The sequence below is a fragment of the Bactrocera dorsalis genome, chromosome 3, assembly GCF_023373825.1.
Source record: "Bactrocera dorsalis isolate Fly_Bdor chromosome 3, ASM2337382v1, whole genome shotgun sequence".
Classification (NCBI taxonomy): domain Eukaryota; kingdom Metazoa; phylum Arthropoda; class Insecta; order Diptera; family Tephritidae; genus Bactrocera; species Bactrocera dorsalis.
Window position 1 is genome coordinate 44,075,789 of NC_064305.1, and position 14,019 is coordinate 44,089,807.

At 41.4% G+C, this 14,019-nt stretch overlaps 2 protein-coding genes across 2 annotated transcripts; both read left to right on the plus strand.

The window, feature by feature from the left end:
- The first annotated feature begins 10,501 nt into the window (after window positions 1-10,501).
- Window positions 10,502-10,864, plus strand: LOC125777591 (tigger transposable element-derived protein 6-like). The gene has a single exon (XM_049452679.1). It carries the CDS (start codon window positions 10,502-10,504, stop codon window positions 10,862-10,864), a length of 363 nt encoding a protein of 120 aa, XP_049308636.1.
- A 3-nt stretch (window positions 10,865-10,867) lies between these two features.
- On the plus strand, window positions 10,868-11,605 carry LOC125777182 (tigger transposable element-derived protein 6-like). Its single transcript, XM_049451457.1, has 2 exons — window positions 10,868-11,329; window positions 11,424-11,605. The coding sequence occupies exons 1-2, from the start codon at window positions 10,958-10,960 to the stop codon at window positions 11,583-11,585; spliced, it is 534 nt and encodes a 177-aa protein (XP_049307414.1). The 5' UTR covers window positions 10,868-10,957; the 3' UTR covers window positions 11,586-11,605.
- The last annotated feature ends 2,414 nt before the right edge of the window (window positions 11,606-14,019 follow it).

The following is a 14,019-nucleotide window of genomic DNA, read 5'->3' on the forward strand; positions in this document are numbered from 1 at the left end:
ACTTACGCCTATACGTAGTTAAGTATATAGTATTATTACAATGCATACATAAGTTAAATACAAAATACTCGTACTGTAAGTATAAAATAAAGCTCAAATGATACAGTTGATGCGTGATGATGAGTGGTGTACCCACTAAAACACTCCCCCCTTCTACCATGGATTTTTTTCCCTACCCCGGGACCGCTTTAGCATTACTTCAGGGCAAGGTTTCCAAGATGGACCCATTACAGGTCAGTTTCTACTCTCCCTGCGTCCAGGGATGCCTACGGTTTTCTAGCCAGCATCAAGCTATTGGCTCATCTTCTAAAGGGTGATTTTTTAAGAGCTTGATAACTTTTTAAAAAAAAACGCATAAAATTTGCAAAATCTCATCGGTTCTTTATTTGAAACGTTAGATTGGTTCATGACATTTACTTTTGAAGATAATTTCATTTAAATGTTGACCGCGGCTGCGTCTTAGGTGGTCCATTCGGAAAGTCCAATTTTGGGCAACTTTTTCGAGCATTTCGGCCGGAATAGCCCGAATTTCTTCGGAAATGTTGTCTTCCAAAGCTGGAATAGTTGCTGGCTTATTTCTGTAGACTTTAGACTTGACGTAGCCCCACAAAAAATAGTCTAAAGGCGTTAAATCGCATGATCTTGGTGGCCAACTTACGGGTCCATTTCTTGAGATGAATTGTTGTCCGAAGTTTTCCCTCAAAATGGCCATAGAATCGCGAGCTGTGTGGCATGTAGCGCCATCTTGTTGAAACCACATGTCAACCAAGTTCAGTTCTTCCATTTTTGGCAACAAAAAGTTTGTTAGCATCGAACGATAGCGATCGCCATTCACCGTAACGTTGCGTCCAACAGCATCTTTGAAAAAATACGGTCCAATGATTCCACCAGCGTACAAACCACACCAAACAGTGCATTTTTCGGGATGCATGGGCAGTTCTTGAACGGCTTCTGGTTGCTCTTCACCCCAAATGCGGCAATTTTGCTTATTTACGTAGCCATTCAACCAGAAATGAGCCTCATCGCTGAACAAAATTTGTCGATAAACACATTTCGAACCGAACACTGATTTTGGTAATAAAATTCAATGATTTGCAAGCGTTGCTCGTTAGTAAGTCTATTCATGATGAAATGTCAAAGCATACTGAGCATCTTTCTCTTTGACACCATGTCTGAAATCCCACGTGATCTGTCAAATACTAATGCATGAAAATCCTAACCTCAAAAAAATCACCCGTTATTGGGAGTCCGCATCCATGTCTCTTTTTTTAGTGCGTAAAACATGTTCCACGTACCCGGCAATTATTTCCCAGTTTTCCTTGCTTGCTATCATTTTTCCTGAAATATTTTCCGTACTTAATTCTCCGAGCTTATTTTCTACAGTTCTTCGGGCTGCTTTCCATCGGTGGCACTTGAAAAAGGTATGGTTTGCATCATCTAGCGGTTCGTCTCCGTAAATGCATGCTGGACTTTCTGTTTTTCCCATTTTCGGAAATACCCGTGCCCAGACAGCATCTGTGTTATGTAGAAATTTACCTCGCCGTGGTTTCTACTGTGCCACGTCTCTATTTCCTTAATCAGTTTGGCGGTCCATCTTCCTTTGCTCTCTCTTGTCCACCGATCTTGCCAGAGTTCAAAAGTTTGCTTCCTCACCTGTTGTCTTGTGGCCATGTGTATTTCTATTCCGTCTTTCTTCCATAGCCAGAGTTGTCTTCTCTCCTTTGCGAGAAGGTCTATTGGGATGACGCCGCTTATCACTAGCACTGCGGGTTCGGATACAGTGCGGTACGCCGAGGCGACTCTTAGGGCTGCTGTCCTCTGCACTTTAGCTAGCACTTTCCTTCTATGTTCTACCTTTAATGTGTCGGCCCATATTTCGCTCCCGTATAATAGTACTGACTGTGTTGTGTCCATAAGCAATTTCCTTCTGCTTGCAAGTGGACCTCCGGTGTTTGCCATGAGTCTTGCTAGCGCCATTGTTATATTGGCTGACTTTTTTGCAGCGTGTTGGATTTGAGCCCAGTACGTCAGTTTGTTGTCCATTTTTATTCCTAGGTATTTTAGGGTTTTCGTCGTTTGGATAGTTTCTGAATGGACTTGCATGTTTACCTCCAGCGGGATGTGTTTCCTAGTGAGCAGGATCAGTTCTGTTTTTTCTGCAGCTAGGCTGAGGCCGTGTGAGTCCAACCATGCCTGTGTTCGCAGCATGACTTGTGTCAGTCTGCGCCTGGCCATGTCTGTATTACGCGCAGTTATGACGGCGGCGATGTCGTCTGCATAGCCTACGAGGTAGCAATCGTCAGGCATTTCAACGTTTAAAATTCCGTCGTAGCTGGCGTTCCATAGATCTGGTCCAAGTATAGATCCCTGCGCTGCTCCAGAGGTTATTTCCTTACTTTTTAGGCCGTCACTCGTGTCGTACAGTAGTTTCCTGTCTTTAAGATAGCTTCGTATCATTTTCATCAAGTAAAGGGGCGTTTTGAAGCGGCTTTCTAGTGCGTCGATCATATTTGCCCATTTTGCGCTATTGAATGCATTCCTTATGTCTATTGTTGCGAGGAGGACTATTGGTCTCGAGAAGTTATTTTTTCGATGAGCTTCCTCCACGCTGCGCACGACGTCTTCCACAGCTCCGATGGTGGACCTGCCTGGTCTGAATCCGTGTTGTCGCTCTGATAGGCCTCCAGCGTCGTTTATGGCGGATATGATGCGGGGTTTCAGCAGTCTTTCTAGCAACTTTCCTGCTGTATCTAGCATGCATAAAGGTCGGTATGCTGATGGTGTTCCTGGGTCTCCTTTGCCTTTGCTGATTAGGGTCAGCTGCTGCCGCTTCCATATTTCTGGGAAAATGCCCTCGTTTAGGCATGCATTATACATGGATAGCAGTAAGTGTGGGCGTTCCGTAGCGATTAGCTTTAGCACTTCCACCGGTATCCCATCAGGCCCAGGGGCTTTTCTGGTCTTTAGAGTGTTTGCTGCAGTGTTCATTTCCTCCAATGTGAAAGGCGGGCATGAGCTCTCTTGTGTATGTTCTAGTGGGTCTCTTCCCAGATCATGGGTTGGGAACAGGGTGTTTACGATGTTCTCCATAACTGCGGCGTTTAACTCAGGGGTGGCCTGTTTTGCTCCGAGTTTTTTCATCACAATCTTGTATCCGAGACCCCACGGATTTTTGTTTATATCGTTTCGTAGCTCCTCCCATTTATCTTTCTTTGCCTTTGCTATTGCGTCTTTCAGCTCAGTTTTTGCAGCTTTATATTCCATATGCTCCTCCATTCCGTTTCTTCCTCTTCTTCTGGCTCTTGTGTATCGTCGTCTATTTCGCAGGCAAGTTTGTCTAAGGTTTCGGATTTCGTCCGTCCACCAGTAAACTGCTTTCTTTGGATGTCCCCCTTTTATTTTGGGCATTGCTACTTTACATGCCTCGGTAATGGTGCTCAGGGTTGCTTGAACGATCAGCCTAGCTGTGCTATTTACATGGTATTTTGGTGGGTTTTCATCTATGGCTGCGAGGAGCTTTTCTGAGTCTAGCTTGGAAGCGTTCCATTTGCGTGTTCCTCTTCTTATCTTCGTTGCTGGATTTCTATCTGGGCCTATGAGGTAAGATATGTATTGGTGGTCGCTACCAGTATAGTCTTCCAAAACTTTCCACTCGCGCAGCTGGCTTGCGAGTCCTTCGGACACCAGCGTGATATCGGGGGTTGTGCCGTTGCATCCTGGCCTTCTGAAGGTAGTTTGGGATCCCCTATTTGCGACGATAAGGCCTAATTATACACAGTATAAGTGCACGTATACTTGTAACTACAACAATTTGCAAAAATCTTATCTTGTTTGTTCTGCTCCCGCCGCTCACCCTCTGCTATTGCCTGCTTCTCTGCGTCGCATTCAACTTCCGTTGAACTCTGCCATCGTGAATGCCGACGCCGCCGCCGCTGAACCACAGTTGTATGTCTCTGCCCTCGTTGACTGCTGATGCACTTGGTGTTTTAACTTGCTTGATCTGCTTCGCTACTACGTACACATGTGTGTCGTTGCTAACCGCTAATACGCCTGTTGTGCGCTGCTCTCTTCCTATTGGTGCACACTGTATGCCGACGCCGCTATTCCGCTTGCTTGCTGCTTTGCTGACCGTTGTAGTTGCCGTTATATTCTGGCGTTCCAACGGTATCAATTCAAAAACATCGAAAAAGAGAAAAAGAAAAGATTGCTCTGTCGATACGGACGTGGCAAAAGAAATTGGGCGGGGGCGGCGTCAACATCATCAAATGAAAGACTTCTTAACAACTCAGTACGAAATAGCTGAGCGAGTTGACAAAAAAATAGTCAAGCCAAAAAATAAGCAAAATGAGTCGAATAACAACTTTTTTAAACCCCAAGCCAGCAATAATACACAATATAATAGGCACGCTAATAGAAGTCAAACATTTGTGACAAATCATTGGCAATCATTGTGTGAAATATTTAAAGGAGGTCACAATATAAGATCTTGCGAGAGGTTTAAAAAAATGTCTGTTTCAGACAGGAACAATCTTGTCCGACAAGATAAACTTTGCATAAACTATCTGTCCAATTCTCACGGGACAAAAGACTGTGAAAGCAAATTTAATTGTGTGTACTTTCAACGAAGACATCATTCATTGCTTCATATTACAAATTTTCAAAATATGAAGCAAAATCAATTTCATAAAACCACCGGTTTAGTCACTACAACTAAAAGTGGTAATCCCGAAAACACAAATCCCGAAACAATTGAAGAACAACCATGTTGCTCTAAAGCAGCAAAATTTCAAGCCCAATTTCAGAAAATAAAAGCAAAATTCGTTTACCCACTGCGGTCATCGTTATTGAACATAGAGGAGAATTATTCAAATTATCTATTATCAAATTAATAGATCAAGGTTCTCAAAGATCCTTTATATCATCTAAAGCTCAAAATCGGCTAAAATTGCCTGTCAAAAATTCAAATTTCCAAATTTCAGGAATGGATGGAAGAATTATACAAAATTCAAACAAAATCTGCCCAATCACTATAGTCTCCCCAAACGCGGATATAAGAATAGATGCACAAGCCATCGTTCTACCGCAACTCACAAATTTGCTTCCAAGCTGTGAAGTAAATAAAAAGCAATGCGAAAAATGCTCATATCTCAAATTAGCAGATCCCAACTGTCATACCTCATCACAAATCGATTTGTTATTAGGTAGTGACTTAATACCTCAAATAATTCTTGAAGGTATAGAAAAAATATCCAATAAATTGTTAGCCCAAAATACAATTTTTGGGTGGATATTAAGTGGCCAAGTCACAGAAAAAATTAATTCTTTTACAACTGAAGTTGAAAATATTTCAATCGAATATTTAAATAATGAATTTAAAAAATTCTGGGAAGTAGAAGAATTACCTCAGACTACTCAACTTTCAGAAGAAGACCAGGCATGCAAAGCCTATTATAAGTTCACAACAACAAGAAACGAAAATGGTCGTAATGTTGTGCGACTCTCTTTCAAACCCACCTTCCCAGATTCTATAGCTCTAGGTCACTCTAGAACATTGTTTCCCAAAGTGGGCGATAACGCCCCCTTGTGGGCGCTGCAGGTGTCAAGGGGGGCGGTAAGAGACCCAGAAAGAAAATGGGGGCGTTGTTAGACAACGACTACATGAGCTCTCGGTCTCTCAACAACAACTTGTGAGCATCAACTAATATGAATTAAAAGATTGCTCAAACTCGGTTCTATATTTCTGTCCGCGTAGTTCATATAACTCTCCTATTTTATTGAATATAGAAAAAATGAAAATCATGTCCATCGGTGGCTCCGTTTCATAACGGGGCATTTCTACAGGATAGAATTTATAGAATACCAACTGTCAAACGTATTGCTATTGCCATTGCCAAATCTGTATGTGGGCATTTGCTATCATAATATAATCATTTGCGCAAAGGTGTGGGGTAGGTAGGTTCGAGCTGATGTAGCGCATGCTTTGAGCTCTTGAAAAATGTATTTTATCACTTGCGAAATGACGTCGGGTAGGTAGCTGATGCAGCGCACGTTTTGAGCTTTTGAACTCCTTAAATCCTTTATGTGGAAAATAAAAAAGGATCTTTATCCTTTCTTACAAATGTAGTTCTGGGGAAAATAAGATAATACGAAAAGGAGAAAGATCCTTTTTTACAAATGTATTTCTAGGAAAAATACGAATTCATATTTTTGGACTACTATATAATAATAGTGCTTAAGTATTCCTATATAAACAATGTAATATTTATTTTATATTCATTTGTGGTTTTGCGCGCAATATATGAGCATTACTTACGCCTCCTTTGCACTACTCGCGGAGTTAAACGTATTTCTCAAAGCAAAACAATGTCGGAAGTAAAAAAGAAGAGACGGCAATACTGTGCGGAATACATTAAATTCGGATTCATTGAAAATCCCACAAACCCATCCTCGCCTTTGTGTCTTCTATGTCTAAAAACATTTTCGAATTAAGCAATGAAGCCTTCAAGACTGCAAAATCATTTGAATAAAATGCATCCAGATAAGATAGACAATAATGTAGCATATTTTCAAGGCCTAGAGAAGAAACATAATACTCAGCAAAGTGTAGCAAAACTATTTTCGGCGGCTGCTAAGCAAGATGACGACGGACTTCGAGCTTCGTACAATATCTCTTTGTTAATTGCTCAAAAAGGCAAACCACATAACATCGGAGAAGAGTTAATATTGCCAGCAATAAATGAAGTAATAACTACCGTGCTTCATAAACCGGCCGAAGATATTATCCAAAAAATTCCTTTGAGTAATAATTCTGTGCAAAGACGAATTGATGAAATGGCTGAAAACATTGAAAAATCATTGTGCGATCACCTGAGTACAAGCCAATTCTCAATTCAGTTCGATGAGTCCACTTTACCAACTAATGAAGCATTGTTGTTGTCTTACGTGAGGTTTATTAAAGATGAGAAAATATGCTAGAAATTTAGAGACCGATACAAAGGCGAAACCATATTCAATATATTGGAAAAGTTTTGCGATAAGAAAGAGATTCTTTTGAAAAATATTATTTCAATTGCTACGGATGGCGCTCCGGCTATGATAGGGTGCCATAAAAGCTTAATAGCGCACTTAAAAAATAAAATTCCAGATGTCCTTGGTGTACATTGCGTTATTCATAGACAACATTTTGATAGAAACAGTTGCTAGAAACTTAAGTGAAAAACTATTTGAATCACTGCAATATGTCATCAAAGCAGTCAATAAAATCCGCAACAGCTCTTTGAATGATAGATTATTACATCAGCTTTGTGTTACTAATGACGAGGATTTCAATCGTTTGTTGTTTCATACTGAAGTTCGTTGTTCTTGAAAACTAAAGATACAGAATTTCAAGACAAGCTCATAACATCAAAGAATGATATAGCTTACATGACAGACCTGTATAAATTGTTCAACGCCATGAATCTCCAACTGCAAGGCGATAAACTAAATTTAATTAAAACAAAAAACGTCGCTGCTGCTTTCGCAGCCAAACTGCTTCTACACAAAAAAAATCTGGGCAGACGTGAGTTTCACAATTTTCCGAATTTATCAGTATCATGCAGTAACGACGAATTGTTTGCCTACTGCCAACATTTGGAAAACCTTTACATTGACTTCACCGAACGATACCAGGACATTTTGAACTTAGAAATACCAGACTGGGTGTTGGAACCGTTTTCAAATGTCAACACAGCAATGTCACCTCAACTGGAAGAAGAACTTATAGAATTGACAACAGACGTGGAAATAAAAATCAAGTTCAAAAATGGTTACCAAGAATTTTGGCTACAAAAACCGATCTCGCAATTGTACCCTGGATTGTGATCAATCGTTCAACGATTCTTGATAGCATTCCCATCGTCATATTTGTGTGAACGTGAATTTAGTGCTGTGACAACACTGCTTACTAAAAATAGAAATCGTTTGCTTGTTACCGAACGTGGCGACTTGCGACTGTTCTTGAGTAGATTGGAACCTGATATTAACAAACTTATTAAACAGCATCAGATTCATCCTTCACATTAGTTTTTATATATGGATCGACTATTTTAGTTTTATTTTTAATAAAAGATTCTCTGTTTTAATACTATAAAGTTGTGTTTCAATAATCATTCTTATTTGCAGGTGGAGCCCGTAAGAGTTAACTTGAGACCTAAGCGCCGTTGTATGCTACCTACTGCGCTCAGGTTTCAAGTTGCTGGTTATAGTAAAAGTTTCGTTTAGAATTCTCTGTTAATATACATATATAGGTCACAATAATTAATTCGAAGTTATAGTGGTTTTTAAATAGGTCAAAAAAGGGGGGCGCTAAAAAAATATTTATTCTCAAAGTGGGCGGTAGACAAAATAAGTTTGGGAACCACTGCTCTAGAATATCAGCAGTCCAGCAATTTCTAAGCTTGGAAAAATGACTGATAAAGAAAAGGGAGCTCAAATCAGCATATGATAATGTGATGGACGAGTATCTAGACCTCAATCATATGGAAGAAGCTGTACCATATGAGAAAGTATCTAAAGGTAGATATTTATCTTTTTATCTGCCACATCACGGAGTAATACAACCTGATAAAATCACAACAAAAGTACGAGTGGTTTTCAATGACTCAAAGTGTACAAGCTCAGGTAAATCACTCAACGACGTACTATATACTGGCCCAACCTTACAACCTGATCTCATGTTGCTAATACTAAATTGGCGCATGTTTAAATACGTTTTTAATGGGGATGTAGAGAAAATGTACAGACAAATTCTGGTAAATAAAGATGACCAAGATTTCCAGCGTATAGTCTTCCGCAAATCAAGTAATAGTCCAATCAGCGGTTACAAACTTAAAACCGTCACCTTTGGCATCAATTGCGCACCCTACTTAGCGATCAGGACACTGCATGAATTAGCAAAAACGTGTGAGACAAAGCTGCCCTTAGCCTCGGTATATACAGTAGATTACCTTTTGCGTGGTAGCTTTCATGGGAGTGAATAGCGGCTATCTTGGATTATCAGTGGTAGCAACCTGTAGCAACGCAGTGATGTATAAATTGAGGTACTAAATACTTAGCAAATTTATTTTATTAAATAAAAAAAAACTATAAATATTGTTGCTTAATATAAAAGAAAATTATTTATTAATGTTATATATTTACCAATAGGTGATTTAAATGCCATAGTGTGCATTATTTCGGCCATAAAAATATCATTTACTGATATTCAGATATTCTTTTTGTAGTGAGTTCTTAATAATAAAATGCAGTCCTGTTTTCAGATTTCTCGGTGGTGAGTTTTCTTCTGAATGTATTTGTTTACATTTGACTGACAGAAAACATAAAAGGTGCAGCTTTCAATATTCGAACATTGAAATAAATCAAAACAAAGTTTATTTTGTATAAAGTTACAAAATATTTTATTTAAAGTTTAATAATTGGAGTGAACATAGGTTTTATACAATAGAAAATGTCCGTTGAACCAGATATCGCCAATGAAGCGGTACTTAAAAGAAGTGAAAAAGCACGGAAAACATACTCATCGTGCGGAGCTATAATTGGAATCAAGGAATTGATTACTCAAAATTATTTGAGTCGTGTGTTAATACGGGGTTTCAAGCTACTAATCTTGTGTTGGCGATAAAAGAAATCAATCTAATGGTAATGTAACCATTTTTTTGTGGAAAAGTTTAAGTATTTTAAAATATTCTTATCTTGATTGTAGGCAGCAGCCATTGAAACCTGAAGAAGCCGATTAGCATGAAACGGATGAATTCATTAGACGAAAACATAGCTGTACAATATTCCTTGGATTCACATCACATTCGTCACCAGAAGATCTACAATAAATCCCGCTTAAGTGCCTCCACGCTTAACTGCCATTCCCGCTTAAGTACCTGTATTTTACTGCTTCGAACATTTTTTCGAAAAAATGTATAGAAATTTCCCCGTTTAAGTACCACTCGGTTAAGTGCCAATCCCGCTTAGCGGCCACTAAATTTCGTGCTTCATTAAAAAATTTGGTTTAAGTTTTCCCCTCTTAAGTGCCACTTTAAATTTAAAATTATAAAATCGAAAAATATTCTTGTAAATTTTAAAATATGGCAATATGGATAAGTGCTTTTCTTATCGAGCATTTGTATTAATCGATCTTCGCTATCTATGTGTCAAAAATTTTCGCTTTTGTCATTTGCATCGTTGTAAGTTTGAAAAATACAGAAAAATGCCTGGTAAAACGCGCAAAATAGTAATTGCTTTGACTATAAAACAAAAGTTGGAAGCAATAAATTTGATTGAACACGAAGGAAAGCCGAAGGCTGATGTGGCAAAAAAGTTCAAGGTGGACATTTCAACCATCCATTGAATATGGAGGAAGCGCGAAGAAATTGAGGCGGCTGTCTCGAAAACTAATTTGAAACGCAAACGATTGCGTTTTGGTACATGCGATAAAGTAGAGGAAGCTTTATCAGAATGGTTCAACCAGATGCGATCATTGAATGCGACAATTTGTGGAGCTCAAATTGCACAAAAGGCAAAGGAATTCGCACTTAAAATGGGCTGGGACTTTGAGCCAACTGCTGGTTGGATGTGGCGTTGGCAGCGACGTGAAAATATTAAATTTAAAAAAATTCAAGGCGAGGCAGCAGATGCTGATACTACGGCGGCGGAAAACTACCGCAATGAAGTTTTAAATACCTTAATAAAGGACTACGAGCCAGGCGATATATTTAATGCGGATGAAAGCGGTCTTTTTTACAAGGCTCTTCCAAGCGGAACGTTGTGTAAAGGAGGAGACAAGGCGGTGGGCGGTAAGGCACAAAAGGCCCGCCTGACTCTGTTATCTTAATGTAATTCTGATGGAACCTTCAAAAAAGTTTTTGCAAGGTGTTTTAAGGGAAAAGTTGTGCCGCTGCCGTACTATTCCCAGAACAAAGCTTGGATGACTGGATCTTTGTGGTCAATGATAATGAAGGAATTTGACAATGAAATGGGAAAGCAAAAGCGAAAGGTGTTATTAATAGTTGACAACGCAGCCTGCCATAAAGTTGATGGTTTGAATGTTGAGAATGTAAAGATTACATTTTTGCCACCAAACACGACATCACTGTTGCAGCCTTTCGACCAAGGGATAATACACTGCTTCAAAGTTTATTTCAGACAAATAATGGTTCGAAAACAAATACTTGCCATAGAAAACGGCTTGTCAATTAAACAATTTATAACACCGATTTCAATACTTGATGCCCTTAATTTTATTAAACGGGCGTGGTGGTTTGTTAAAAGCGATACCATAAGAAATTGCTTTCAAAAAGTAAGTTTAGCTCTTAATAATTATGTTTGAACTATGAAAAGCAAAATATTGCAGGTATGTATTTAACTTAAAATTCTTGAATTTCGTTTTGTAGGCCGGATTTCAAGAAGAAGATATTTCGTTCGACCCTATCGAGGAAATAGTAGATGTCCCTATTGAAATACATAACTTTGATGAATACGTTGCGTGCGACAGTGGCATTGATTGCTTTGGTGTTCTTACTGATGAGGAAATAGTAGAATTAGAATTAGAATGAAAGTTGAGGAATGCACTGCGACCTTTGGTCTATTGTGCCCTCTCCTGGCTCACATTGACTCACTCAGCCCCAGCGCATGAATAAAATCCAACAGCTTGCCGGGGGCTAGTGAGGCAATGTGATCTCTATCTGGACACATTAATCCAAGGGCCTTTGCTCTGCGTCTCCAGACTGCTGTGCAGTCGATCAGCAGGTGCTCCGGGGTTTCAGGCTCCCTATCGCAGAACCGGCAACTTGCACTAGAGGATAGGCCCATGCTATGCAGGTGCCTATTCAGTTTGCAGTGGCCGGTGTACCATGCGACCAGTAACCTGAGCTTGTTCCTTGGGAGGTTTATCACAGTTTTGAACCTTTTCAGGTTGTAACCCCCCATTAGCAGCTTGGCATGTCTCATACCGCGAGTTTGGTGCCAATGCTGCTCCCTGCCCTCTACCTCTTCCTTACGGAGCAGCTCTTTCATGGCATGGGGACCCACCCCATGAAGGGTTCGGGTAATACCATCCTGGTGGAGGCTGCGGAGCGGGCGAGCTTGTCGGCCAGCTCATTGCCGGCTATTCCTTTGTGACCAGGCACCCAGATTAGGTGTACCTGGTTCTTTTCTGCAAGGCTATTCAGCCTTTCCCTGCACTCCTGCACTAGTCGCGATTTAATCTCATAGGAAGAGATCGCCTTTAGCGCCGCTTGACTATCGCTGAGGATCGCTATTCGCTCATTACGATAGTTGCGATGGAGGTTAATATCGATACACTGGCTTATTGCGAAAACTTCTGCCTGAAAAATGCTAGGGAACTCTCCCATGGGTATGGAGAGCTTAGTGCGTGGGCCTACAATCCCTGCGCCGATTTCCTCTGACATTTTAGAGCCATCGGTGTACCACCTTAGCGTGCTATTCCTCAGCATCAGTTCGAAGTTGGAGTCATCCCATTCGTCTTTACTGCCAAGGGTGACCTTGAATCTTTTCCTGAAGTTGACCGTTTTTGTAGTGTTATCCCTCGGGAGGAGGACCAATGGTACGCAGCCACTTATCCTCTCCATCCTCCGGGATGAGATTACCTTGCCAATTCCGCACCCCTCCGCCGTTATTTGCAGAAGTGTGTGCTTGGCTACCTGACCGATAACCAAATGCAGCGGTGTCAGTTCGAGCAAAGCCTCCAGTGCCGCAGTTGGACAGGTTCGCATTGCACCCGTCATACAGACACAGGCTAAACGCTGTAGCTTCAACAGTCTTGTCTTAACAGAAGTTTGAGACGCTATTGAGGCCCATGCCACCGCCCCATATGTGATTATCGGTCGCACTATCATGGTGTACAACCACCTGACGATCCTTGGCTTACAGCCCCAGGACTTTCCCGCCAGTCGATTGCACACCATCAAAGCCTTTGTCGCCTTGACCACGGTCAGGTTTAAATGTTGTTTCCAACGCAGAGTGGAGTCAAGCATCAAACCCAGGTATTTGACACTGCTGGTCATCACTATTTCACTTCCCCCAAGTGCGAGATTCCTAAGACCGGGTAGGGACCTGCGTCTCGTAAACGGGACTACGGTCGTCTTGGAGGGGTTGATATTCAATTCAACTCCTTTACACCACCCCTTCGCTTGGTTTAGACCTCTTTGGACCAAGTCACATAGAGTGTCTTCGTATTTGCCTTTGGCCATGATCACAATGTCGTCCGCATACCCCTGGCAGCGGATCCCATTGTCCGTTAGCAGTGCTAACAGGTCGTCCACAACTAGGCTCCATAGTTGGGGGCGATAACACACTTCCCTGTGGGCAGCCTCTAGTTGTGCCGAGACGTATCCTTCTATCGCCTACTGTGGTCTCCGCAACCCTGGAGCGCAGTACGGCTTGTATCCATCTGCGCACCGGTGCTGCCACATTCCTTTTCTCCAGTGCCCTGGCTACACTCTTGTGGGACGTATTGTCAAAGGCACCTTCGATATCCAAGAACGCGCAAAGCATCACTTCCCCATGCTCTAGTGAGCTCTCTATCTCAGAGGTCAGCTGGTACAGGGCAGTGCTCGTTGATCTGCCTGCTCTGTAGGCATGTTGAGCCGGATGCAGCGGTGCTCTCCTCAGCGCATTCATCCTTATTTCCTGGTCCACGATCTTCTCCATGGTTTTTAGTAAGAAAGATGTTAGGCTGATTGGCCTGTAAGATTTTGCCAATGAATAGTCTTTCCTACCTACCTTGGGTATGAAGATCACCTTCGCTGTCCTCCATATCTCGGGGATGTACGCCAAAGCGAGGCTCTCTCTCAACAGCCGTAACAGGTGGGGCAATAGGAGTTGCTCCCCCTGTTGTAACAGCGCCGGAAAGATGCCATCCACCCCCGGAGACTTGAATCTCTCAAACGAGGCCATTGCCCATTTGATTGAGTCCGCCGTAAACAGCCATCTGGCGATACTCCAATCCTCACGGGATGGCCTGTGTTC

Coding starts and splice junctions, on each gene's coding strand:
- LOC125777591 (XM_049452679.1), top strand. CDS start 10,502: ATGCGATCATTGAATGCGACAATTTGTGGAGCTCAAATTGCACAAAAG.
- LOC125777182 (XM_049451457.1), top strand. CDS start 10,958: ATGACTGGATCTTTGTGGTCAATGATAATGAAGGAATTTGACAATGAA. Junction 11,330..11,423: donor TAAGAAATTGCTTTCAAAAA/GTAAGTTTAGCT, acceptor TTCGTTTTGTAG/GCCGGATTTCAAGAAGAAGA.